This window comes from Aythya fuligula, chromosome 2 (genome assembly GCF_009819795.1).
Source record: "Aythya fuligula isolate bAytFul2 chromosome 2, bAytFul2.pri, whole genome shotgun sequence".
NCBI classification, from domain to species: Eukaryota; Metazoa; Chordata; class Aves; order Anseriformes; family Anatidae; genus Aythya; species Aythya fuligula.
The window spans coordinates 38,672,971-38,700,452 of NC_045560.1; the positions used below are offsets into that span (position 1 = coordinate 38,672,971).

The 27,482-nt window shown below is 33.3% G+C and overlaps 1 protein-coding gene across 1 annotated transcript in view; it reads left to right on the top strand.

Annotated features, from left to right (window-relative positions):
* The window catches only part of KCNH8 (potassium voltage-gated channel subfamily H member 8), a 184,494-nt gene that overhangs the window by 39,775 nt on the left and 117,237 nt on the right, over positions 1-27,482 (top strand). Inside the window, exon 2 of the mRNA XM_032183258.1 lies at positions 21,571-21,804. Coding sequence (XP_032039149.1) covers positions 21,571-21,804 — 234 coding nt within the window. The remainder of the gene's footprint in view (positions 1-21,570; positions 21,805-27,482) is intronic.

Genomic DNA, 27,482 nt, shown 5'->3' on the forward strand with positions numbered 1-27,482 from the left:
CTTTTCCTTTTCCTTTTCCTTTTCCTTTTCCTTTTCCTTTTCCTTTTCCTTTTCCTTTTTCTTTTCCTTTTTCTTTTTCTTTTTCTTTTCTTTTTCTTTTTCTTTTTTTTTCTTTTATTTTTCTTTTTCTTTTTCTTTTTATTTTTCTTTTTCTTTTTCTTTTTATTTTTCTTTTTATTTTTCTTTTTCTTTTTCTTTTTATTTTTATTTTTCTTTTTCTTTTTCTTTTCTTTTTTTCTTTTTCTTTTCTTTTTCTTTTTCTTTTTCTTTTTTTTTTCTTTTTCTTTTTCTTTTTCTTTTTCTTTTTCTTTTTCTTTTTCTTTTTCTTTTTCTTTTCCTTTTCCTTTTCCTTTTCCTTTTCCTTTTCCTTTTTCTTTTTCTTTTTCTTTTTTTCTTTTTTTTTCTTTTTTCTTTTTTCTTTTTTCTTTTTTTTTTTTTTCTTTTTTTTCTTTGTTCTTTTTTCTTTTCGGTAGTTTCACAAAAGGGCAGGAATAGCAGGTATTTCCTGAGTCACAGAACCAAGTGTCTTGCTATCAACACATCATGTAGTTTCTAATTTTTTTCAGCTTAATCTTCAAACAGGATTTATGAGGGAGGTGTTGATCTGTTTGGGAGATAGTGTTATTCCTTAACTCATACTTTCAATGGAAAATTTCTCTTAATTTTGAATGCATAAATACATGAATAAACACGCAATGCTTTTGTAGTTCCCATCTTTCCTTACAAGCACTCTCTCTCACATAGAGCCATATGTCTCCTTAGGCTTTATGTTGCCAAACCAAATTCTGTTCTTTTTCTTCTTATTCCTGCAGTTTCCCCAATTTTTCTAGTAGCTCTGTCCTGACACTATTAAGTTCAGTCAAAAATGAAAACAAAGCTGCACATAATATTTCAAATATTCTCAGTAGTATTTGTTTAATGGTGCTAGTACATCTCATTTTTACTAGCCATGTCACATGTCATGTGACATGTGACTAGACTGCTGAATCCATTTTCATGGTCTCATTGACTTCTTGGATCAGTCAGCATACTTGGCTTTTTTTCCTTTTTTCATCTCCAGATTATAAATAACCATGTTAGGAGAAATCCACTTGAAATTGCACAGTCACATTACTTAATAAAATTCCTCTTCTACAGACTTCATGAATTTTCAGGATTACTTCCTATGAGATATTTCTATCTTCCTTTAGTGTTGATAGTATCCTCCAGGATTCTGGGTTCAAGAACTCTCTTTTAAGACACAACAGCCTTCTCATTCTCCCTCCGTCCCTCTTTTCTAGGTCCATTTATTAAAACGCCTGAGGTTGAATATACAGTAATATGAGGTGATCTACTAAAATCCTTAGTCTATGCTTATTCTTTTTCCATCACAAAATACTGTCTACTCACACTTATATTGGAATTAAAACTGGAATTTAAATACTTTTTTTTTTTTTAAAAAAAAAGAAAGGTCAATTCCTACCTTCTGTTCAGTTAATATGTTTCTTAAGGTCATTGTGTCAAAGACTTTACAAAATCTAGATACATCCACTATGATTCTCTAGAATGTCTTGTCTTATCAAAGAATGCTGTCACTCTGTTTTAGAATAGCCTCAATTATATAAACTCAGGTTTTATTTTATCCCATATTCCATTTATCTCTATGCCTCTTCTTTATAATTTTAGGGGCAGACTAAATCAATGCTTTGTGGTGTTGTTTTTACTTATTTATTTAATATACATAGTTTTAATGTACTCAGTTTGCAGACAAATACTTACAACTTACACAGTTGTTTAAAAAATGATTTTTTTCACTCATAGTTGCAAAATGCAGTCCCTTGCTTGAAACTGACAATTGGGATAAAAGTCACCTGGTTTGTTCATCGCTGTATTTATCCCATGTATGCACGGCATATCTACTTACAGAAAGCTTTGTTTATTTTATGACACGATAACTATACTTCTCAGTAAAAATGCCTGCTGGTGCATATGTGACTCCAGCTTAAGCAATTTACAGGAGGGGAGAAAATGGGATCTATGGGCTTTTTAGCAAACCAGAATAATTTTTTTTTTTTTTTTTTTTTTTCCTTTTGATCACTTCTGCAAAACATATAAACTTTTTGGAACAAATACAAAAATGCATCTCCCTCTCAAAATAGGTAATTGACTGCAAGGCTCAGACATGGATTCCACACGTAGAGTGATGGCATACAAAATAAGTGCCTGTGAGCAACCAACTGTGGCTTGTGCTGTCTGTACTTGGCATGCCTGTAAGTTTAGATATTTAGGACTGTTAAAACTACTGCTACATACTGAAGGGAGACGTACAGCTTTACTGCTTGGTATAGTTTCACTTTGCACATCCTTTCATGACCTGTCTCTGTGGTTGTGCCCATTTCACTTGCCTAGGATCTAATATTCTGCAGAAAGAAAATGGTGACATTAGGAGTGAAGAGGTCCCTGTTTATCCCCAGCACATCTGCTGAGGAAATACGCTTTTCTGCTTTTTACAGGTAACTAGAATCACATCGGCTGCTGGTTACAGCAGTACAGAAGTGTTTCAGAACTGCCAGGTAATTGATTCTTCAGAGATTTATATTACATGGTCAAGTCCTTTGTGCAGTATGCTTAGGTACAGGGTTGGCAATGCTAGGTTAACAGTTGGACTTGATCTTAAAAGTCTTTTCCAATCTTTTATCCTATCCTATTTGATAACTAATGTGCTTCATACTATACCATACTGGTATGGGTCCAAAATAACTTTTGTTTTAACATGCAAATCCAAAGAAAGATTCAGGGAGCAGGCTTGCTCCCAAGGCACCGTAAGAATGAAGTTACCCTGATATTTTTCTGACATTTTTTGCCTGTATATATTTTTTTATTTGTTTATGGATCTGTTTTTCACTTTTCTTCTCTCCCTTCCCTCCCCCCTTTGTGTGTGTGTGTGTTTGGTGTAAGCTAAATGAATAACCTACATGAATAAGGAATGTGCTCCACTGTTGACCTCAGGAACAGAAAATATTTTATATTTTGTTTTTAAGACAGACACAATCTTTGAGATTCACTTTATTATTAAGCTGAGCAAGAAAATTTAGTCTCTGATTAACTGTTACTTTCAATTTAAAAAAAAATCTATGTTTTTTAAGTCTGAGGTAATGCTCAACTATGACTGTCTAGAATAGGAATAGGAGATGCAAACAATACAAGTCTGGTTTTAGTAAAATCTTCAATTCTTTGCAATACAAAAACCTCAAGCTTCATAGAAATAATTGTGTTGCTTTTTAGGCATCAGGGAATTAACATTACATCTTAACAAAGATTTTATTCTTAATTACTTGTAACATCAATATGTGTATAATGTTATTCTCCTTCAAAACAGTATAAATACAGGCTAATTAATTTTGGAATTTAGTAATAATTATCCCACTGCACTCCAGAGTCTGGAGAACAAGACTCATGCAGGACTCAAAGGAGTTTACTTGCCACAGCAGCCTTGCCACAGGAAGACATCATCTACAAGGCAAAATTGTCCTTTGTTCCTATTACAACATCTGAAACTATGGTGGTGTCTTTGTTATCAATGAGAACACTATTATAAAAGCACCTTTTTCTTTTGTAGTCTGAAAAAAAAAAAAAAATCATGTGTTAAAAATAAACATTATGTATTTAGCCAAAAAAAAAAAAAAAAAAGTTAGACAACAGATTGTTGTTGTTGTTATTATTATTATTATTAATGTAGCTATTATTTTACAGAAAGTCTGCCTATCAGAAAGGTTGGGGGATCAGAAAGTTGGGGGGATAATATCTGTTTTGAAGCCCTAGCTAAGAAAAATGCCTATGCCTACCATCTTGAATTACTGTTACTTACTGACACAATCCTCACAGTAAAATCCATTTGAAAAAGAGAGGTTTTTATTGAGAGACTTAAAGAATACTGGGCTTTGAAAATTCCCAGAGACATTTTCATCCATTAGCCTTACAAAAAAAATCCCAGACAAATCAAAAGAGTTAGTGGTTACTCACAAAATGTGCAACAACCTGAGATATTAGTGACTGTGAAACTCTCTTTGACTCAGGGAATATTATATTTCACATTGAATAAAAAAGACTGAAAGACAGAAATTTAATAAATATGCTGATAATTCAGGTACCTTTAGATACAACCTGCCTGGGGACAAATCCTACATGAGTGTCTTAGCTTCTGAGACAGAGGAGGAAGGCAATAAAGGTGTATACAGTCCATCCTGTCTACTTCAGTGAGAAAATCTAGGAAGGGATTCAACCTTTTTTTTTGCCTCCCTTTTCTTCTTACTCTTTCCTTTTCCTTTTCCTTTTCCTTTTCCTTTTCCTTTTCCTTTTCCTTTTCCTTTTCCTTTTCCTTTTCCTTTTCCTTTTCCTTTTCCTTTTCCTTTTCCTTTTCCTTTTCCTTTTCCTTTTCCTTTTCCTTTTCTTGTTAATTATTTTGAACAAAATCTGTATGTCTAGACTCCAGTGCTTCATGCAAAACTGTCTCTCTGTTAAAAGGGAGCTCCTTCCCATAGTGCTGCAGAGCAACCACAAGTTTTCAGTCTTGTCTCAAGATCTGAGTTACAATTGACAATCATTGCTGTGACTCTTTTACATACACTTTTTGATGCCCCTCAGGTTTTTGCTTCTATAGTGTAATAAACTAGAATTATATACTGCATCTAGAGACCACCTGCAAACTACACAACATTTGATAAACATGGCCTGTCTATAAGCCTTGCTTTTAGGTAGGACAAGGTAGGACAAGTAATAAAAGTGTATTTAATTGATTGAACAACTCACTTACATTTCATTCATTTACAGATTTAAATAGATGAATTAAATGGATGATTAAATAGAACAAATAGATGGCAGGTTTAGACCTGAAATGTTTTCCTGCCTGCTACCTCTCCACTTACACAATAAGCAGTGTGATCACTCAGAAATGAGCTTCTGTTAATTAGACTTAGTTAATTGTTTGATATCTCTGCTGAAATCCTCTTGATGCAGATAATGGTTGCATTCCTGTAAGTTTTTATTAGCTGACTTGACAAATCTTTTAAATAATTGGCAAGCTATGGTTGCTAATGACAATATGGTTATTTAATGACAATATGGTTATTAGCACTTATTTCTGTCTATGTGCTTGAAGAAATGCAAGGACACATTTTCTATGTTTGACCCAACTTCAGTAAGTGTATTCCAGTTTTTAATCCTGTGATTGACCACAATGCCTCATTTCCTGTAGCTTAAAGAAAGCTATCAACTTTTCTCAGTTTTTCCATGTATTGATGAATTTCTTCAGGATGACAATCTACTTAAAAGACAGAGAACTGGGTAAATATTGTTAAGGAAAACTGCCTCGTGCCCTGTATGCATAGCACAGAACTGATGTTTTATTTGTGGATAAAACAATTGGCTGTCAGGAAGCTTATCTTCCCATTGCTCTCTGAAATGGTTATGATTTCCAATACAGTTAACTTGGGGTAACAATTTCTAAGTTGATATATAGTCCACAAAGATGAACTTTGTGTGTGTGTAGTTTTCAGCTCAGTTATAGACAGTGCCTTTACAAACTTACTCAGTAATCTCCTGATAGTGGGAATGGAAAATGATGAGTTAACAGAATAGATCTGGAGCAAGTAATCAGAAAAATTAAATTAGCAAAATTAAGGAAGAAGGAAGGAATGGAAGCGAGATACTAGAAAGCAGAAAAGAAGAAAAACAGAATGCAGAAAAATAAACAGAAGAGACAAAGAAATATTAGTACCTCCTATGTGGAATAAACAACAACAAAACAACAACAACAACATCAAAAACAGAAAACATCCAAAAACCCACATCCCCTCAAATATAATAATCCAGGGGAATCTAGTGATTTATCTAGGAAGGCTGAAACCCATTTTGATGAAGTTTATTCTGAGCACTGCTTCTCAACTACAGATCTATAATTGTTTCTGTGTTTTGATTAATTTTGAATTTGCTGTTTAGTTCAATTCTATTTTACTTAACTTCTGGTGAAAGAATAGCTGTTAAAATTGCAAAATAATCTTTAATAATCAGGCCTGTGGACTGAGTATTAAAGAGCCAGACTCATCCAGAAGGCCTTCTATGCTGTAGCACATTCAGCTCTGGCAGCACAGTTTCATTCAGACACAAGTCTCAACAAAACCAATCAAAAGTTCTACTAACTCCTTTCTTGTAAAAAGGCTGTGTTTGTACTAATAAAGGATGTGGCCTTGCTGACCAAAGTCTCTATATTTCTTCTGCTGTTTTTGTTTTACAAAATGAAAGAAGTTAGACCTATAAGAGTAAACAAATTGAAATAAATTATGGCCTGGTGTCAGGAAAAATGTTGATTTTTAAAGAAATTGAACCAAAGGAGATGTTACTCAGTGTGTGGTTACATGAAGGATCTCAAAAATGCAAAAAATCCAGTCTGAACTTCATGCAATGCTTGACATTTTAACAATTGGAAATATATTATAAACCGAGTTGCAAAAATCTTTTATCTGTTTGAAATGTCTTTTCAACAAAAATCTTTTGTACTGTCTATTGCTCTTTTAGAAAAGCTGCTGGTGTTGTGGTTCTTTTAGCATTTAAAAATTTTCAGTGTATTAATTTATAAATCAGTTAGCCCTTTTGACACTACCATATTTTTTTTTTTCCCCAAATAGATGCAGATGACAGACTTATCAAGAAATAAAAATGCATGTTCTTTACCTTGGCCTATATTTTCAGGTTGACAGCTGAACGTTGTTTGGCACTGTGTTTTTTTTTTTGTGGGGGGGAAAGGAATTTTAAAAAGGCAACATCAGCAAGCCAAAACTAGTAGCAAAATAAATAGTGCAACATCTGTTCAAAAATTGAATAAAAGAGTTTATAAAAGAGAGAATGTGGAAGTTTAGAAAGAAATTCTATTTGTTGACAGTAAAATTAACAGCAACATAAAATGATTATTGCCTTAGCTACCATTTCACTGTTTCTTTTTTGATAACAATATTGTAATTTAATAAAATTGGTTAATCGTTAGACTGTGATCCTATAATTATTGTCTCTCCTTGAGTCTGCACAGAAAATATTTTCTATAAGATGCAAATGAATATTATTTAAATCAGAATCTAATTTTCCAGCAGCTGGGAAATAAGTGCTGCATTCAACAGAAATATGTTTTCAAAAATACTGAAGCTTAATCTAAGTTCCTAGATTTCCATCTCTTCTGGAGTAAGATAAATTTATTACTTTCAAATGAGTTGCCCTGGAGATTTACCAGACTAACTGAGAGCATGGAAAATGAGATTTTAAATACATATACTTAAGGATGAAGATGATTAACCCATTTTTGAAACTGGAAAAATTCATATATTGACTAAAATGACAATCATTTGTTCTCATTATAAATTTATTTTCTTAAAGAATCAAGGAGAGGAAATGTTGATGTATATCGGTTTCTTATTTTCCCTCTTTGTTCTAAGTTTGTGTAGTAACAACAGAGCTTTAGTCTCCTTTTTATATTGTGATTTTGGTATGCTAAGAAACATCATGGAAGGCCAAATATGTTTCACTTAAACAAGATTTTATTAGGTCATCTCCACTTAAACTTTTCAGACATCATCCGCATCTGCTACACTAAGGCATAATTGTGGGTAAGGAAAGTGTGGAGTTTAATCTTAGGTTGCTAATATTCTCACAAGAACAACCTTTTAATTTCTATTGTGATAGGCAACATAAGATGATAGAGACAACTTTTGAACTGCAGCTGTTTTAAATCAGAGTAATAAATAAATAATGAAAAATAAGGGGAATAATATCAATAAGGTGAACAAAGGGATGATTCAGTACCAGTGTTCTTCTCATTCATGAACCCCATGAAGGAATGTAACTGGGATTTACATCTCCAGTTATTAGCAAGCTTGAGAGTTTGCATTTTAGCTATTACTTGTTAGTTATGGATGTGTTATCTTTGAATCATTAACAATGACATCTCATTTTGAGAAGATTAACATCCCCCCCCCCCAAAAAAAAAGAATTAGGTTCACAAATCACACCTTCTTAACTTAAAAACAAACAAACAAACAAACAAACAAAAAACTTCAGATCAGCCCCCCCCCCCCCCAAAAAAAAAAAAACAGCGTATTTTAACAATGTTAGCAAAATATATGCATTCATGTTCTGACTCAGAATGCTGTTCTTACTGATTCTCTGTAGATTTAAACCTGTATCAAGAGAATTTACTTGTTTTGATTTGTTTTAGATTTGTTTAGAGATGTTCATTCTTGCCATTTTCATTTTGTGATACTATTTTATTGTCATACCATTCTGGGAGATGGAGTAAAACTAATATAATTGTGCCAAGCACATATTTTTTGGCCTGGTTCATGATTCATGCTATATTATAATTATGGAAACTCAAATTTGTACAGATTATTGCTATGTTATTAAGTTTTCCACTGTAGGTATATAGCTGACAGAGGATTATGCATTTTTTGCATCTCTTGAAGGCTTGGACAAGATCAAGGAGTTCAAACTCTTAACAAGGTTACTTATTCTTTTAAGAAAATCTAAATGAGATTTATTTATTTATTTATTTATTTATTTTCAGGAGGGTTGTTAAATGCTGTGAAGGCAGGGATTGATGTAACTAACCTTTGCACGTTATGAACTTTTACTGTAGTAGACTGAAGATCAAGAATATGTAAATCTCAGATCTTTGTTTAATTCAAGTTTGAGGAGAATGTTATTTCCATTCTATTCTACTCTAATTATTTCTTAAATCCAGTCAGAGGGAGATGTCTTCCCACTAAAAATAAATAAATAAAAATAAATAACAATAAAAAACACCTACATAAGACCCCTTTCTTGGGAACTCAGGCTGCTTAAGAAAGTAATAGTTCTGAAAGTTATGAAGTCAGCAGAGAACAGGACAGGTGAATAAATGGGCAAGCAATAACCTTAGTGGCTTAAAGAAGAGGAAATGAGTGACCTCTATAACTGAAAGAAATTGCAGAGAGTGTCTCTGAAAAAGGAAATGTAGAGTCAATGTCATGTATTTTGGACTCCTAAATGCCATTGGGATGGGAGGGAGGGGGAAGAAAACTCTTTCCTGAAATATCATTGGTGTTTTACTTTTCAAAAGTCCAAACATATTTACTTTTTTGACTTGCAGAAAATAATAATAATAATAGTAATGCTGGTTAATCCATTATTGCAGCTATACCCTGAGAAGGACAAAAACTTTGGGAAATTATTTTCTCTATTTCTTTTCTTAATTGATATTTTTTTTCCTGTATGATTTTTCCTGTATACCTTTTCATTACTATATCATATGTCATTTGAAATGATAAAATGAAGCAGCTTATCATTATTACTTTTGGTTTCTTTTTATAGAGCCACAAAAATACCTAATGAAAATCTTTTTACTTGGAACTTCGATATATCAGTTTAAATTGTTTCATTTCATATATGAAATTAATTAATTCATATTTTTCTTTTCTGAACTCATGCCTTTCTAAAGCAAAGATTATATGAATGAAATATTTTAAAAAGCAGGTTTAAAATCTAGTTAGTAACATTTTCAGAGAAGTAATTAATACATTTTCTGCTTCTAAAGAAACCTTTGACATGTAGAGGGTTGGTTGGTGAGTTAGAAAGATGGTAAATTGCTGTTCTTTAATAAGTTTGAAAACCCAAAACCTAGACTTAAGACAGTATTCTAACTAATTTTAAAGTATTATAATCAAGTGAGTAGTTCTATATGTTGAAAAACAGAATACAAGATATTTTTGCAAAAAAAAAAAAATACCACTAATAAAGGTATTAAACTACTAAAAATATTTTAATAATATCTAAAAACACTGTTCATGTAACTTTCCCTTTGGAATTTCTTTAATGAAGTGCAGTACGGAAACAGAGGAAAGAGGTTAATGATTGGACTTGTGCATACAGCTGTAAAATAACTAGTTTAATAACTAATTTAATAATTATCTTGCCATTTCTAGAGAATGCTATTGATAAAAACTGTCTTCCTTGTATTTCTCTATTTTCTTTTTTTTTTTACTTTTTGCCACTTTTAAGATAAAGTTTGATCATCATTTAGGCAGTTTCGGACTATGGTCTTTAATATGCTTATAAAATGTCCTAGAGCATGGCATCTAACAAAACTGAAGAAGTTAATCCTTCCAGCAGAAGAATGCCATCTCCACCACATGATGGTGAGGAATGAAGCAAATAGTAACTAAAAATGGGAATGAGAACCAAGTTTCAGACTTCTGCCTCCCCATTTCTTTCTCCAGGAGTGAAAAGAGTTGGATCTTGCACACTTTAACATTCAAGGTTTTGTTAAAAGGATAGGAAATTAAAACTGTCTTTTGTTAGAGATGCCTGTGATAAAGTTTTCCTGAAGCAAGAGATTCTTGAAAGGTCTAACCTTCTAAGATGCTGCTAGCTATCTAGATATTGCTCCAACCACCACCCTCTTACTGATGTTCTGCTCTCACATGACTGCAGGATGAAGCCTACTAATCCAGCATGTCTTCAACACAAGAACAGAAATTTAAGAAAAATTTAAAAATGCCCTTCTTTATTGGGTTAGATGGTTGTTGTGGTTTAACCCGGCTGGCAGCTAACCAGGACAATGGTGAGCTCAGCTGGGTGGCAAATAAAGCACAAGGGACAAAGCATGAGAAAGCCTGCATAGGCAAGAGAATGAGAAAACAGAGGATAAGAATAAGGAATGAACAGGAAGTTTGTGATTGCAAAAAAGATGTTAAGATCAGCTTATGTATACAGAGGTTTAGTAATGGAGCCCATAGCTTACAACATACGTGGACTCAAATGATAAAAGCTGATTTGGGAGGAAAGTAACATAACAAAGAGAGGGAATGAGAAGTGAAAAGGAATACTCTCCCCAGTGCCAGCTGGGAGGAGAATGGAGAGGATTCCCCAGAAGAGCTCTTGGTGTTTTTCCAGTGCATTGTCTGGCTTTAAAAAAAAGCTTTTTAACATTGTTTTCCCATACTGCTATCCAGTTTTTATCAGAACCTTCTCTAACGCTCCCATTTTTTGCTCACATTCATGATGTTATTAGCACTGACTGGGATGACCCTGTTTGGCAGGCTGGACTAAATAATCTCCAGAGGTCCATTCCAATCTCAACTATTCTGTGATTATGTGATAGGTGAATTAGCTTGTAGTAATGCATATTTACTGCTTGTTAAGCTTGTGTGTGCATATATTACTGGTTAATATTTACTGAGTACTTAAATGACCATTATCTAATTTGTTGTCTGCAGTATTTCCATTTGCTCTAATAAGCTAAATTCTACAGAGTGAGATAAGGAAGTAAAGGGAATAAAGAGGCCATTCTTAGACCAGTGATAGGTGCTTCCCACAAGACATCTTCACTGTTGTGGCTTGTGGGTGCAAGGCTGTGACAAGATAAGAACAAGAACATGAGAAGAATAAAGGAAAAATAATGCAACAGAGGCTCTGAAAACACTACATCAGCAATGTAGGTAACGTTTACAGGGTTGCAAGTAGTAGTTCCATAGCGTTACTAAGACTCTGTGGTATTTAAGGCACTTCAGAACATTTGTTACCATTTTCTACATAAAGTCCTCCTTACCATATATGTTCTCTGCTGTTGTAATAATATTTCTTTTAACAGGCTAAGTTTCACACTTCTTGTTTGTGTTTTTATCTATTAACTTTAGATTTTGTGAAGCCTTCTCCCAAGACTTTCAGAGTTATTATTGCTATTGTAACTTGTTTTATAACATGGAGCACAATATGTGTAACATCCATATCTTCTATTATTAGATATATAGGGTGGTCTGAAATTGAGTGATTTTCCTACATCACAGTGTAATCTAACTTACAGACTCACATTTCATTCTCTTTATTTTGTTAGAATAGAAAGAGCTACAAGTTGTACATTTCTTTTCTTTTAAGAATTTCCAGGTAAGGAAAAGTCCCTCACATACAGATGCTCTTTGACTTCTATTTACAAGGAAGAATGACATGGGCAAGGACAGGTGCATTTACTCAGTGTTTAGAACCTACCTATGTGAAGATAAACACATATAAGTCCTTATTCTGTTTAACCCCTTGGAAGAAATCACTTTCCACCATTGCTGTGGAGATGCAGCTCCTGATCCTGACACTGAGATTCAGTTGTCTGAAGAAGAGGTTAACACCATTTTGGTAACTGTGGCCACCAAAGCTGTAAAAGTTGATGAAACAAAGACATTTCTGCTGATGTATACAATGCATGTTGAGTTATCCAACTGATAAGTCTCTGAATAATTTTTCACATTCAAAACAGTATCTAGAACAGCAAAACAACTTCCAGATTTATAGCATTGGGTCACACAGGAGATATAGCAGTATCATCAGGTTGTCATTTGCAGCTTTCTTCAACATTTTGTGTTTTCAGTGAGCATAACTTACAGAGTTTTCCACCATTTATGCTAAATGTTTTTTTTTGTTTCTCTGTTTTTAGTATTTTTCTCTGTTTGCTCAGTGCCACCGCTGCTTGATAAGATAGAGGATGAATCCATGGTGTGAACATCAGATTTTCTACGAACAGTTTCAAAACTTTTTTGAGCAAATAATTTTTTTCTTTCTCACATAAAAAAAAAAAAAAATGCAATCAGTAACAAGTATGTGCTGACATTTGGTTAAGGCGTCCTCAGTCAATTGCTTTAGATTGGCCTTTGGCAAGACAAAGCAAGGCTTCAAGACACCTCCCATAATAACCCTGGCATTTGATTGCAGTATCTTTATACTTCATTCCTGTAGACAAAAAGTAGTGTTGACATTGTCTTGCAAGTATAGCAGAAAAAAAAAAAAAAGATTCTACATGAAAGTTTTTGAACCAGTAAGAGGAATTTAGCTGAAAACTGAAATAAAATTTTTTATGTTTTGGCCAAGAAAACTGAAATAAAAATTAATTGTTAACCTAAAAATGATGATTAACTGCAGAATAGTTACTAGATAACATTTTTTCTGGGATATGTAAGTTTTAGATCTTGGACAAATTACTGAAAACTGGTCTTGTGTTCTGGTGTGAGTTGCTTTCTCACATAAGTAACTTTTTCATGCTTTTCATGCTTTTTTTTTTTTTCAGGGGTGTGGAGGGATGGATGAGGAGGTTGGAGGTCAGGAGAATGGGAAGGAGGTCAGGAGGGTGGGAAGGGGAATTGGTTTTGTTCCACAGGAAAATGAAAATAACACTTGCTATAGAAATGCCAAAGTTTCATCTGTGTTAACCTCTTTACTCCTTTTAAAATAGAAAAAGACATAAAACAAAACAAGCACACATAAAAAGGCATAGGTTTTTGAGGATCTAATTATACTTAAGACCCTCCATGACTTTGTGATGCTTCTTTTTGTCTACACTGTTTAAGTTCTCTGAGGTTGAATTTAGGGAGATTTTTGGATAGCTTTCTTTTCCTCTGCCTGATTTTCTTTTACTGAGTCACTAAGTAGTCCAAGTTATTATTTTTTCCCTAAGGTAACAACAACAAAAATCTGATGATTTTACTGCCTATTTATATCCATACTCCTTATTCCAAGGAAATCCCGGATGCTTTGAACTTCCCAGACCATCTCTAGCTTAAATCTGGATCTTTTCTCCAAATTGTGATCATTTTATGCCAGTGAAAGGCCTCAGGCCTTTCAAGATCCCTTATCAGCTTCTTCCTTTCTTATTAACATCTTTCCATAAATCAGTATGGAAATCAGTATGAGCTTAGATCAGTATGGATCTAAGCTCAGGTGTTCTTGTGTATGGATCTAAGCTTCAGGTGTTCCATACCAATCATTCAGGAGGTGCTGACTTGAGGGATGGCTGTCCATTTTAGCTTAATTACAAGTAGTTGCTTATGTCTACTTCGGGCATCTACTTTACTGATCCATTAAGGTTACTTTATTTTTTCATTCAACCACAACTTCTCCACAGTTTTCAGCATTTTTCCCTCTGGATATTTCTGAAAATCATTCTCAGCTGGGATACCCTCTATAAAACGGTCTGTTTTATTTTGTTTTGTTTTGTTTTGTTTTGTTCTTTTTTGTTTGTTTGTTTGTTTTTGGTTTTTGAATGTGACAACCTAATCACATCCCCACCTGTAACTTCACAACATTCCCTTCCACTCCATTAAGAAGTTTTATTCACAGATCTCACTCAAGAGTACATCATCAGTGAGATCTATTTTGAGATTCTTGAAGTTATTTTAATTTAAGAGGAAATAACGTTTCAGAAAGGGTAAGTGCCATTCTTTGTTATGGTAAATAGCCTAGTATAAAATTCTATGTTTTCTGGAAATTACATTCCCTGGACACTGTTTATCAATTTCTGAATTCTATTTTGACATAATTTATGTCAATTTGCCAGAAGAACATTCTTTGATTTTTTATTTTTTTTATTTTTTCCACAGCATAATTTTAGATTCCCATTGCTTTTCTAAGAACACTGCATGAAGAAATTCTTGCAGTTATCTTACTGATAACTTATGTCACTGGAATAAGCACATGGAAGCCTGCTTCCTCACACCTTTAAAATTAACTCAAGATTTTTCTAAATTTTAGGGAGTGAGAGAGGAGTATATAAACTGCAAAGTCTCCAAGTGGTCATTTTTAGCCATAGAGCCCTGGTACTCTTTTGCTACCTTACTATTTTAGTAAAATAAGAATAGAATGAATTCAGTACAGTAAAAATCACAAGCTGGCATGAGATTTTTATGGGTTTTATAAAAAATTTTTAAAGTGATTGTGAACACCACAGAAATTATGTGTATCAGACAGCATCCATGAAAAGCATCTCTGAGCTGCTTTGAGTAAAACTTCAGGATAGTTAAGTGCTTACATTAAATGATGCATTCTTCTTATTCAGAGAATGTAACAGTAACAGGAATGTAAAGAAATGTAACAGGAAATGAAAATTGTATACAAAAATTTTGTGTTGACACTATCTACAGGGCCAAAAAAATGCATCTGTTATAGTGATACTGAGGATGCTGAGTTGACCTCTGTTGACAGCAACAACTACACTAAGCAGGTGGTGCTGAGAAAGGATGACTGTTGTCCCTTTTTCCTTCACTTTAAACTCAGACCTGGGACTGGGTCTATTCTAAGGATGGATCATTTTTTATAGTTGAGGCACAGTGATATAGTATGCACCATTTTTGCCAGAGGAAGCTTAGTACATTTATGACATGTACCTCACAGCTTAAGAGTGGAAAAAGAAATATTTCATTGCAACCCTGATTCAGTTTTAAATCCAGTGCTTGTTGGATTTAGATTGTTATTACACATAGTGTATGTGTAATATAAAAGTGTAATACCAGGTAAATCCTGGGGGGGTGAGGGGAAGAAAAAAAAAAAAAATGTGAAAAGAGACTTAAACTAGTTACTATTTCCTTCTCAGAAAAAGATATAAACATCTGCTTCTAGTGGAGTTTAATTCTGAAGAACTTCAAAGTCATCTCTGCTAATTGTTCCTCTCCTAATTGTTCATCTATTGCAATTGCACCATTTGTTTTTGTTTGAAATGTGCTCTGTGAAAAGGTAGCAGTAACAGAGTTGCTGCAGGTGTAGAACAAAGTATTTCCCAATCCTTATGCCTTACATTTCATGTTGATGCAAATGAAAAATAAATTAGAAAAGAAGTGAAAATAGAAGCACATAGAGAGATTTCTATTGGAGGAGCAAAGTATTTATTTTTATTATTTTTCCTCTCTGTCTAGGAGTCCAGTACCCCAACTCAGCATGAGGACTTTGGGGAGATTCAGTTCCCTTTGGCTTTATTTTTTGGTTGTTTGTTAGTTGGTTTTCCTCCATGGTCCTTCTTGCTCTTTGGTCTACGTTGTCTCAGGAATAGGTATTTTCTTTGGTTCATGAAAACAGCTGCAAACATTAATCTAGTATTGACCTAATGCAGTAATGATACTGAAGACTAGATTTGAGATTGTTAAGCACTGAATATCTTAAATGGCTTGCGATCTGTGTGTATCAACAAGACTAGAAGATGTTTTGACATCCTAAAGCTCATTTTATCTGAATGTCTCTGTGTTGTACTGTATTACAGATTAACTCTTTCTGTAGCTACAGAATATTGTATATAGTGAAGCATGTTCACTGTCAGACTTAAAAATGATTGTAAATGCAAAGTGAAAGTTTTCTCAGATGCTGAATTCAAAACTTTTCTACATAATGGGAATTTTTTTTTTCTATGCAGTTTAAATGGGAGCTATGGCAGCTCATCCTTGATCTGAATTCATAGAACTAGGTACTTCAAAATATTTTTTTTTACTCTGAATTTCTAAATGTTACCCAATTTTATGAATCCTTGTAATGTCATCTTTTATTTGAAGTGACATAGCCAATTAAATCAATTATACAGCTTACTGTGATGGGTTCCTTGTTCATCACTGCATGCATATAGTTTATTATACAATATTTCTATCCTTTACTCCTGTAGATTCATTGGAATATGCTTTTATTTATTTTATTTCTAGTGAAAAGTGGAAAGATGTAACATTATAAACAAATAACTTTGTTCTGACTTATCTAGATCTAGATAAATCTTAACCTCACATTAGTGACACAGGTAACTTCAGTGAGATTTTCAAGAGAAACTCCGATATTTGAAAATGTATGTAGTATGAAACCATTTTGGCTTCGGCTAGATTCAAAGCACAGCTGGTAAATGAGCTTGAACTCTAATAAAACTCACATTTAAATTTTCTGACATAAAGCTAAATGTTTTCATATGCTGTTTTAATCACTGAAGTACACTTAACTCTTAATGTGATCAAGTTCTCTGTAGCAGTATGAGAATGGGGCGAGGTTGCCTGTGGAGGAACCATGGAATCAAACTTACATGTAGCAACTCTTTTCATCCAGAATAATTATGGACTGTTCTCCATTCTATAGAGTGGTTATGTGATTCGCTTGTTTATGCATGCAATTCCCTGCATTGATAGGGAATTTTATTTTTTTGTCACTTTTCCTTCCTTTTTAATTCTTTTTTTTTTTTTTTTGATATTTAAATTGGAATGGCGGTTGGCTGTTCTCAGTTGCAGAAGTAAGATAGATGTTCTCTTCACTCCTAAAGAGGATGATTTGAAGAAGCGATCTGGACTTTCAATAAAAAAAAAAAAAAAAACAGTTACAAGAACTGGAGAAGGACAGTGATCAGATTTATAGCAGACACAGCTACTCTATTAAGGCAAAAACCCTTTTGTCTTTTTTTTTTTTTTTTTTTTCTAAATAAGATGACAGTAAGATTTATCAAGGGAGTGCTGAGTTTAAATGTAATATAGTGTCATTACAGTCACATAAATCGTGTGCGTTAATTATGAAGCCAAAAATTGCATAACCTTTTCCTTTAATTATCTCAATTCTAAAACACTGTCATTCTGTCTGGATTGTATGATGCATTATATAAATTTGTTCTGTTTCTTAGGTTATAATTTTTGAGTATCAGAATAATCACTGAAACAAGGCAACTCTGGGTATGCCTGTGATTGGAGGTGGAGATAGCATTGTTTAATTGTCTCTGGGTTTACTCTGTGTGTCTGATGGAGGTTTCTTGAAACCACGTGAGTCTTTTTTTGATCAATGTCCTACCTACTTCAGTCTGTCCTACTTCCAAAGCAAATGCAGACATGCTAGCTCCTAACATTCTTCCTTCAAACTTTGATGTGAAAAAATAATTTGATCTGGCCATGAGCCAGCAGTGTGCCCTCATGGCCAAGACAGCCAATAGGATCCTGGGGTGCATTAAAAGGAGCATGGCCAGCAGGTCAAGGGAGGAGATCGTCCCCCTGTACTCTGCCCTGGTCAGGCCTCACCTGGAGTACTGTGTCCAGTTCTGGGCTCCCCAGTAAAAAAAACACAGGTGTCTCCTGGAAAGAGTCCAGCAGAGGGCCACTAAGATGATACAGGGCCTGGAGCATCTCCCCTATGAGGAAAAACTGAGAGACCTGGGTCTGTTCAGCCTGGAGAAAAGAAGACTGAGATCTTATCAATGTTTATAAATACATTAAGTGTGGCAGACAAAGGGGTATGTCCAGCTTCTTTTCAGTGGTCGCTGTCTTGCTGTTAAAGGAAAACTTTAGTGAATGTTGTGTTTTTTTGGTGTCAAGTCTTATTATCTCATCTTTAACAGAAATGCTTTTAAAAAGCAGTCTCTGTGCATCATATGCAAACTTGAATATGCAACCGAGTATTTTTATTTAAAGGTAATATTTAAATATATGACTTGAATATTTGATTTATTTTGCCCAAAGTTAGAGCACTTGACAAATTCTGAGTTGAAGAGTGCTACTTTTGGTTTTGTCAAAATTTATTATTTGGCTGCCTGCAGATTGGCAGAAATTCTAGTCTGTTCCTGCAGATGCCCTGTACTCTTAAACAGTCCAATAGACTCAAAATTACATCTTTCTGAATATAACTTGAATTTAGTTTTGGTGTGTTTTCTTATCTAAAAAAATAAATTTAAAAGTACTGCCAGTATGTCCACTGATCATTAAGTCCAATCAACCTGAATGAAATAACTTAATATTCATGTTGATGTGTTGAAAAATAAATATGGAATTGATTTTTATTTTTTTTTATATAACTGTTGCAATCTACAGATGAATATATATCAAAATACAAACACTAATAGGTTTCTATTTGTCATTGCAACTGGTCTACTGGTAAAAGATAAGCCTAAATTCTTACTTCAAGTCTATAAAGAATTATAGATTTATAATAAATTATTCTAAATAAAATATCATTCTTCTTACTCTGAATTTTAATATCTAGCTGTCTCTGAAGAACATTGAACTAAATGTTTTTTGTTTTGTGTTCGTGTTTGTTTTGTGTTTGCACTGAGCCTTAAATGGCCTTAAACCTTTCACCCTCATTGCTTAGGTTGGGTTGTATCTTTTGTTTGTTTGTTTGTTTTGAATATGTTATGGTGCTTTTTGTTCATTACAAATAACAAGTGACATTAAAGATTCCAGATTATGAAAAGGAATTAAACTTTGAACCAGAATATTTTAAGATAAAATTTCTCAAATCTATTTTGTATAATAATCTAAAGTTAATTATCCCTTAAGAAACATTACTTAAGAATTCAGTGAAATACAGATGATTATTGGACAAAAAGATGTTGCCTCAATAAGTGCTATAATGTTTCTTTTAGTCTACTAGTTTGGGATTACAGCTGTATCATTAATTATCTGACTTGAATTTCAACCTCAAGAAAAACAAAAAACGTAATCCTGATTGTGTCTTCCTGAAGCTGATTCTTTATTGTCATTATTAAAAAAGTGTAAGATAATTAGACTTACAAGACAAGATTTATCAGACATCCGCTGATGTTATAGGGATTATTGTCTGTTATTCTAGCCAACACCAGATTGGTCTTTTAGAAGTAAATTATTTTCTGCTGTGAATGATAAGGTAGCATAAAGTATTCTGGGTTTATTTTGATGTAAATGACAGCAGAATTTGGCCATCTAATATTTTTCATAAAATGATATTCTTAGTGAGGTCCACTGTACTCCTGTTCATAATGATACTCAAACACTCCTAAACTTAGAGAGCATCCTCCAAATCCTTTCTGTCCTTTTGGTGTCCTATATCCTGCTTTTTGCAGTTCACAATTAGAATAATAATAAAATAAATTTTAAAAATGGCTTTGTGATGCATAATTATATCTTAAACAATAAGAAACTCAGGATTACATTAATTTGATAGTTATAAATACATTTGGGATGTACAATTTTGCAGGTAATACTGTAATACCATCATTAAGCTGCAGTGGAAGCGTATGATTTCTATTCTTTTGGCAATGATTTAGTTTTTTGTTGACGGGGAAGCAGCATGTCAGTGTATGAATGGTAATGATACTTATTCTCTAGCAAATAAAAATGACAAGCAAAACCAAGCACTGCACTGAATGCATTTTTAAAGTACATAGTTGGTAAAAGGGAAGCATCTGTTTTAATTTAACAATCATTTAACAATTGTTTTAATTTAACAATCATTTATTTAAATACTTTAATTAGATTTGGGCAAAAAGGGAGTAATTGAAGTGCAGCTTCATGAGCAAATAAAACTTAAAAAAAAAAATAAACAACACTCAACATTGTATTAAAAATAAGGAACAATACAAGCCATAGTATTTTATTCCTTGGGTAAATAAAGTAGATGAAGTTGATGGAATTTCATTGATTTAAAATTCTTGTGACAGTTAAGTCTGAATCACACTTAATTTTACTCAGTTTTACTAAGTACATTCAGTCCATCCCCTCTCCAATCATGAGTAATATATCCCTGTATGGAAATTAGGCATAGCAACCTGATTTAATTTTAATTAAAATAGTTCAATTTTTCTCTTTAAATATATGTATATTTATCAGGAGATGCTTAGTTAAATTAGTTTCGTATTTTTCTTAATACACAGAAGAATCCACATGCATATAGGTCTGAAATGTGAGAAAGATCTGTCTTGGGACAAGACTGCTCCTGACAGCAAGCTGTAAGGTATACATTCCTTAGTAAACAGTAGACAAAGAAATAGTCTTTCTCGATGTGAAGTATGAAGAGTTTGAACACATTCCTCACATAACATTTTTTTTTTTTTTTCACTTGAAGATAAGGAAACGGGAAAAAAATGTTTGTGAACTTCATATATTATCTGGAAAGTGTCTCTGTGACAGTTGAAAAAGACTATATATTGCTACATCTGTAGATGTGGATGAGAGTCTAAAGTACAAAACCTTCGAAGACACTTCCACAAGGCATGGAAACAAACCATACAGCTGCAAAATATGCTTAAAGACAAATTACAACCTCATTTATTGCTGATTGATGTCCATTTCAAAACACCTTTCTTAAATTTATAAGATGTTGATTGCATTTCACGTACACTTTAAAATTCTAAAATGCATTAAGTAGTAAAAGAATTGTGACTCTTATCTGCCTGTCACATATGCAAAAAGCGTGGTGAGGCTCTGGAAAACAGATGGCAGTGCTTTTGAATAAAATAATTTCCTCCTCACCAAAAAAAAAAAAAAAAAAAAAAAGGTAATAAAAATAAAGTCTGGTGGGGGAATAAAGGACAAAAGATTTCACATCACCACAGAATGTCCCTCAACTCTACTTTTAAGTAGAAAAAAAATATAAAAGAAATTAGTTTAAGTCATCTTTATCCTACAGACTGGAGAGGAATTTAAGTGGAAGCGTAAAGTAGCATCTCTGAAACTTTTCCAAAGCTTCCATGTTCATCACCAGTCCTTGCTCAAGTGTTCTTTGGATGTGCCATCTTGGAGGCAGGTGTAGTAAATTATTGCTTGAAGATGTAATAAGGCAAGATGGCACATGAGGAATCATTAAATGAGAGTGTTCTGTGATCTGTTAGACCATTCTTACTAATGGTCTAAAAACAGAAGTTGCAGCCTTGTTGCAGGCAGCTGGGGCTGTGTAAATATATGCCCAGTTGTGCTTTCTGACAAAGATAAAGGAAGAATTAAGCCAAATGACATAGAATTGAGTGTGTAATTCATGTTTTACTTCTGCGTTCCTTTACAGATAGTAACTTCATCCTTGCAAATGCTCAGGTGGCTAAGGGATTCCCTATTGTTTACTGCTCAGATGGCTTCTGTGAGCTTGCTGGATTTGCAAGAACTGAAGTCATGCAGAAGAGCTGCAGCTGTAAATTTTTACTTGGTGCTGAAACAAACGAGCAGATGATTCTTCAGATTGAGAAATCATTGGAGGAAAAGATAGAATTCAAAGGAGAAATCATGTTCTATAAGAAAAACGGTAAGCTTTCTGTTTGTTTGTTTGTTTGTTTCCTATTTTCTGTTAGTCCCAAAGAATGAAACTTAGCATTAACCTGTATAATACGTAGTTTGTTTTCCGCTTAATTATTTTCTATGTCTATAGTCAGACCTAGAAGAACAGATTCGGATACGTTTGGATGCACATTGAAACTATGTTTATATTAGTATTTCTGATTTTGTATTAGCTGTCTGGCAAGTTATAAAACTATAGAAGGAGAAATTCAGGATCCTAAGCTGCATTGTGAGGCACTGTGATATCAGCACTTAGTATGACACTGCATCTTTTTTTTTCTTATACTGATGTCCTGACCCCGTATTGATGAAAATTAAAATAAAAAATTAAGGTAGGCAGTGGGTATATTAAATTTGCAGTCCAATCAGTAAAACGCTTACTGTTTTGAATGATCCAAGTGGCTCATTCTCCGCAGCCACTCTATATAAACTCAATAATAATGACTTTCAAATATAGATAAGTGCTCTACATTGAGTTTACATTAAAGAATGTATTGTCACATAAAACATTCTGAGCATTAAGCAACTCCATAGACTTAAGTAAATTTTGGGTTGCATTGCCAAAGCTTTCACTCCTATTGCAGGTCATTTATAAGGACTCTTGCATAGTAAAAGTGAGTGAGCCATGGAAGAAAGCAACCCATGACACACACTCATCATCTTGTTTCATTATATCAGTCTCTTTCAGTGCACCTATTCCATAAGTGTTTAAGTGCTATTATTCATGTGATCTTTGAACTGTACCACTAGCCAAGGGTGACCCTATGTATAAGATTCTAATAGAACTGCAACCACAACAGTGCTATAGGAGCCTTGTCATATATTTAACAATCCATGATTTTTAATGGATCCACAGGTTGAGCATCACCTTATGTTTTATTATAAGGCTAGAATTTGTAGACATATGTTTAAGCCATATAGTTTCTCCATAGATTCTATTTATGTCCTTGGTAATGAAATATTTCCTCCCAAAATGTTGTTACTACTATATTAAATACTTTTACAAGTTATTTTCTAAAAGTAATAGGTGTTTAATGACAAAAAAAAATGTGTTTAATACAAAAGTTGCTGTTTAGCTGTTTTGTGTTCATGACTGCTTTTTAAAGAGACTCCCATATTTCCTTGAATTCATTAGCTTATTTTTCAGGAAAGTTTTTCAATAAAACTAGTTTCTCCTCTGTAAATCATGTCTGAATGTAGGGAAAAATTATCTTACAGAAACATAAGGGCTGCATTTGACCAGTATTGTAGAATGATGACTGGGCATAGCAGGAAGAGATTTCAATATATGCAAATGAAAGAAGTAAAGCTAACATATTCATTTCACTGGCTTAGTCCTGCAGGTTAAATTGTGATTCCTTTGCAGTATGAGGGGTGCTTCAAACCTTCAATAAGTGGGACTAATTCAGGTAAAGGAAATTGTAGATCAATTTGCTTGGCAAATAAGTTTATGAAACATAGGAAAAGAGAAATTGTTTAGGATAAAAGAATTCCCCCAATCTATTCTACTTGCATTCCTGTGTATAATTGGAATGGAAGCCATTCCAAGACTTTTTCTGAGTATGAATAAATTTCCTTGACTGTCTGTTGTATTTTTCATTTTCATGCATTTCTGTACCATTGTGAAGCAAAATGAATAGGTATTAAAATAACATGAGACTATTTTTGAATAAAAGCAAAATTTATCTTAAAAAATAGTCTTGTTTTTTTGTTTGTTTGTTAGGTTTTCAACAGAGCTTCATAGTGCAGACATTGAATTTGGTAAATCACCCATTTTAGCTAAATGTTTTGAGAGTTTTTATCAGAAGAAAAAATGAACCAATGAAGCAGTTGTTATTCAACATTGGCAGGGGAAAAAAAAAAAAAAAGGAGGGAGGAAAAAAAAGGAGTCTGTGTTACAGACAAATGTTTTAACAATATTTTTAGACAAGAACTTTAGGACTAATGACCTCAGAATGAATGTATGGCTACCTTGAGGCTTACCTGACACTGAAAATACCTACTAAAGGGGTTAGTGTATAGGAACCCCAGGAACAGAGATCAGTGAGAGACAGGTAACTAGTAAGGTTTGGTTTTTATAGTGTAATATTTCAGTCTCCTGTTATGACTTTAGGGTATCATTTGGTAAGGTTTCTGGCTTTAGTCCAGCATTCAGGAGTATAGACTTACTCTGTAGGCCTAGCTACAAGACAAAATAAATACTTTCAGGGATAACTTCAGGCACAGAAGTTCAGCTTCAGGGATAATTCTGAGCTCATAGAATTACAGAATTGACCGAAACATCCCTCAGAATACTCCATAAAATAATATTTTAAATAACTACTTTATAAACGACACATTAGGATTTTTATTTTATTTTTTTTTCTATCCTGGATTTGATCTAAAACTCAGAGGCTAGAAATCTGTAATTGAACATAACATGTTGTGGTTTTTTTGTCATTGTTGTTGTTTTCTTTCCTTTTTTTTTTTTTTTTTTTTTTTTTTCTTCCTATGTGTATCTCCTTGTGTGGGAAAGAAATTCAAACTTCCAAAACTAATATGTGTTGATTTTTAATTATTTTTTAATAACCACATTTTTCAATATTATGACTTTTATTTAAACTCAATTTAAAACTGATCTGGTTTTTATCATTAAATTAAACTATTAATTCTACACAAGTTCTGATTCAAGTTTGGGACTTAAAGCCCTTAACTAGTTTTGATCTGAATTTGGATGTTTAGGTATAGGGCCTTTCACAGTTATTTAACTAGAAATTCTAATAGCAATTTTTCTCAGGAACTCTTCAGTAAAGGAGTGATTGTTGTAACTAAAGCAACTCCACCATAGTACATACAATTTCATAGGAATTCCAGACTGATGTGAGCTGACACTCATTGCAGTGAGAAAAACCAACATGCAAGGAGTTGGGTAGAGGATATGGATTAATTCTCTGTGGTAAGAAACAAAGAAATTTATTGTTTTGGTCATTTGCTTTTGGATCATAATAGAAGGGTTATCCTCACCTCTTGTACTCTCACCTAACTAGAAAGCAATCTTCTTAGAATGAATAGAAGTACATGTGTTCTCCTTTTGTCTTTCTAACAAATCTTCACCATAGCATAAGATGTTTGTACCTTCCCATTTCTGCCATGTTAGTTCAGAACAGTATAAGAAGTGTTGCAGTAGATACAGCAGCTTCAGAGAGATGTCTTTGGAAATCCCATTACAAACATATTTTTCAACATAGTTTTAGTATTTATTTCAGTTCCTTAGACAGTTTTTAATTTATTTTATTTATTTAATTATTAGAGTTATAGTGCTTTTTGCAGACAAAAAGAAAAGAAAAAAGTAACTATTAAAAAAACAAGGAAATGTATGACTTGCTTTCTTCAGAAAGTTTTAAAATGAAGTATTTTAGGAGTTGCTTTTTAATTTTTTTCTCTTGCTATTTCTACACTTTCTTCAAAACATCTGTGACAAATTAAGTTGTCAATTATGATAACAGAAATGCAAAATAACCTTTTTTGAATTCAAGTGACTTGTGAGGGAAGAACTCACTCCAGGGATCTCCTTTTTTAGAGTAGTCTGATAGCAGATGAACACTTCACTAAAGAACTATGTTTGAACAATCCCTTCTGAACAATCCCTGTCAGACCACTGAAAGAAATTATCAGCAATAAGTACATATAGTTAAATAAGGTCTTCATGATCCACCAAACTGAAGTATAAACAAGGAGCTGATTGGATTTTTTCCTTTTCTGTTGCAGCCTAAGAGGATGCTACAATAAGCCTTATAATCACTGACTTAGTCCAGCATAAGCTCTCCATCTTCAATCACTGAGAAGGTCATACCTTAGTTCCCTTATGACCCCATCAGTCTTATTTTCCGTGTCTCAAAAGTCAGTTTGTAGTCTTTAAAAAAAAAGGTTTGATCTTGTTTGTTCTTGCACACACACTTGTATGGTCTTTAGTAGTGCTACAACTTTCTTTCATGGAAAGGAAATTGGTCTCTTCCTGTGAAGGTGTAACCTGTGTAAAATACTGTGTAACCAGAAAAGTTTACTTTTGATTTAAGGATTTGTGAGAGGCTTCAGTATGGCATCCATTGTGTCCATCTCCTCCTCTCACCACCTCCCAGCTGCCATTTCCACAATTGGCAGGAATTTGAAAATCACTTCTGTAAGACTAATGGACAGGTAGGTGTTGCTGGGGCCACCTTTACGGGTTGCCTTAAGACTTGACTGCATATAGAGTTGGCTTAATCACAGATACTCATGGGACAATATGACATCTTCTACCTGTAAACTAATTTAAGCACTTTCTGAGGTAAGTATTATGCATCTGCCTTGCAGTTTTCCCTACCTTAAAGGTTTTGTAAATAACTTCTAAAGTCAAGAAGACATGAAACAGCTATTTTCTCAATTCTCTAATTCCAAGAGTCAGTGTGATTAAACCACAGTATTCATCTCTACTCACTAGTGTTTCAAAAAATCTGTACCTTTATCTGGAAGTATTATTAATATAATATATTAATATATAAGGACCTATAATTATATAACACCAGAATATTATATCAGATGGGTAGAATAGGAGTTGAAAAACAGGCAAATGAAATAAACCTCAGGCCATGAAACATTGCTTATAGCATCTATTATGGATGCACTTGAATAATGTGGCTAAAGAAGATCAAAGACTCCATACATTTTTTGCAGTCAAGGAATTACATCTTTTCTTTTAAGATGATTTTATTTTTTTATTAAAAATTATAATAAGTATTAAAGAAGTTTAAGTAAAAATAATTATATTTAAAGAAAATAAGGATTTCTTAAAGCTCTTCTTTTTACACACACACAGACACACATACACAAAAAAAAAAAAAAAAAAAAAAAAGTATTTTGGTCTTTGCAGAACTGGTATCCCTTTTTTTCCATCAAGAAGTTTAAAGATCTATTTTAATGGTTCTCTGGAAATATCCTGTAGCACTTTGAAGCATAGGAGTTGTATGGTACATTTTTAATATGAACTAACTCCCTGCTTTAGCAACCCTTGAATTGCTCTGGGAAATGTTAAGCCTGGCAGCTACAGGAAAGACATTTATTAGAATTTTCCAATTAGAGAAAATTAAAACTTTCCATACAAAACCATCAATTTTCTAGCGATGTCTAGTTACTAATGTACAGGAACTTTCTTGACAAGTTTGGCAGGAGAGTTCATAGAAATCTGACCTCACTGCTGTTTTACCTTAAAAATGTGGCCTAACAAGAAAGTTAAAATCATTCGTAGCTGATTTGCTCACATTATCTAAATTATAGTACAAAATACAGAAGGAGTAGGGGGAAACTGAAAGAGCAAAAAATGCTGAAAAATGAATCTGATGGTAATAGCTAACTGCAATTAAAGCATTATTTCTTTTTTGTTTGTTTTTCTTCCCTTTCGTATAGCTCAATAGTAAAGTGTTAGGATATCTCAGTATTATTGAGGAAGTTATTTTTTAAAAAGCAATATACCTGTGTGTAGACTAAAGGCATGTCCTTATTTTCTTCTATTTTTATAGAACAGGAAACATTTAAGCTTCTTTTCTCCGCAAACATTTCATTTTTCAAAATGCAAAGGGTAGCCATACATAGACATTACAGACAGTCCCAGCTTCTGCAGCAAGAGCAGCA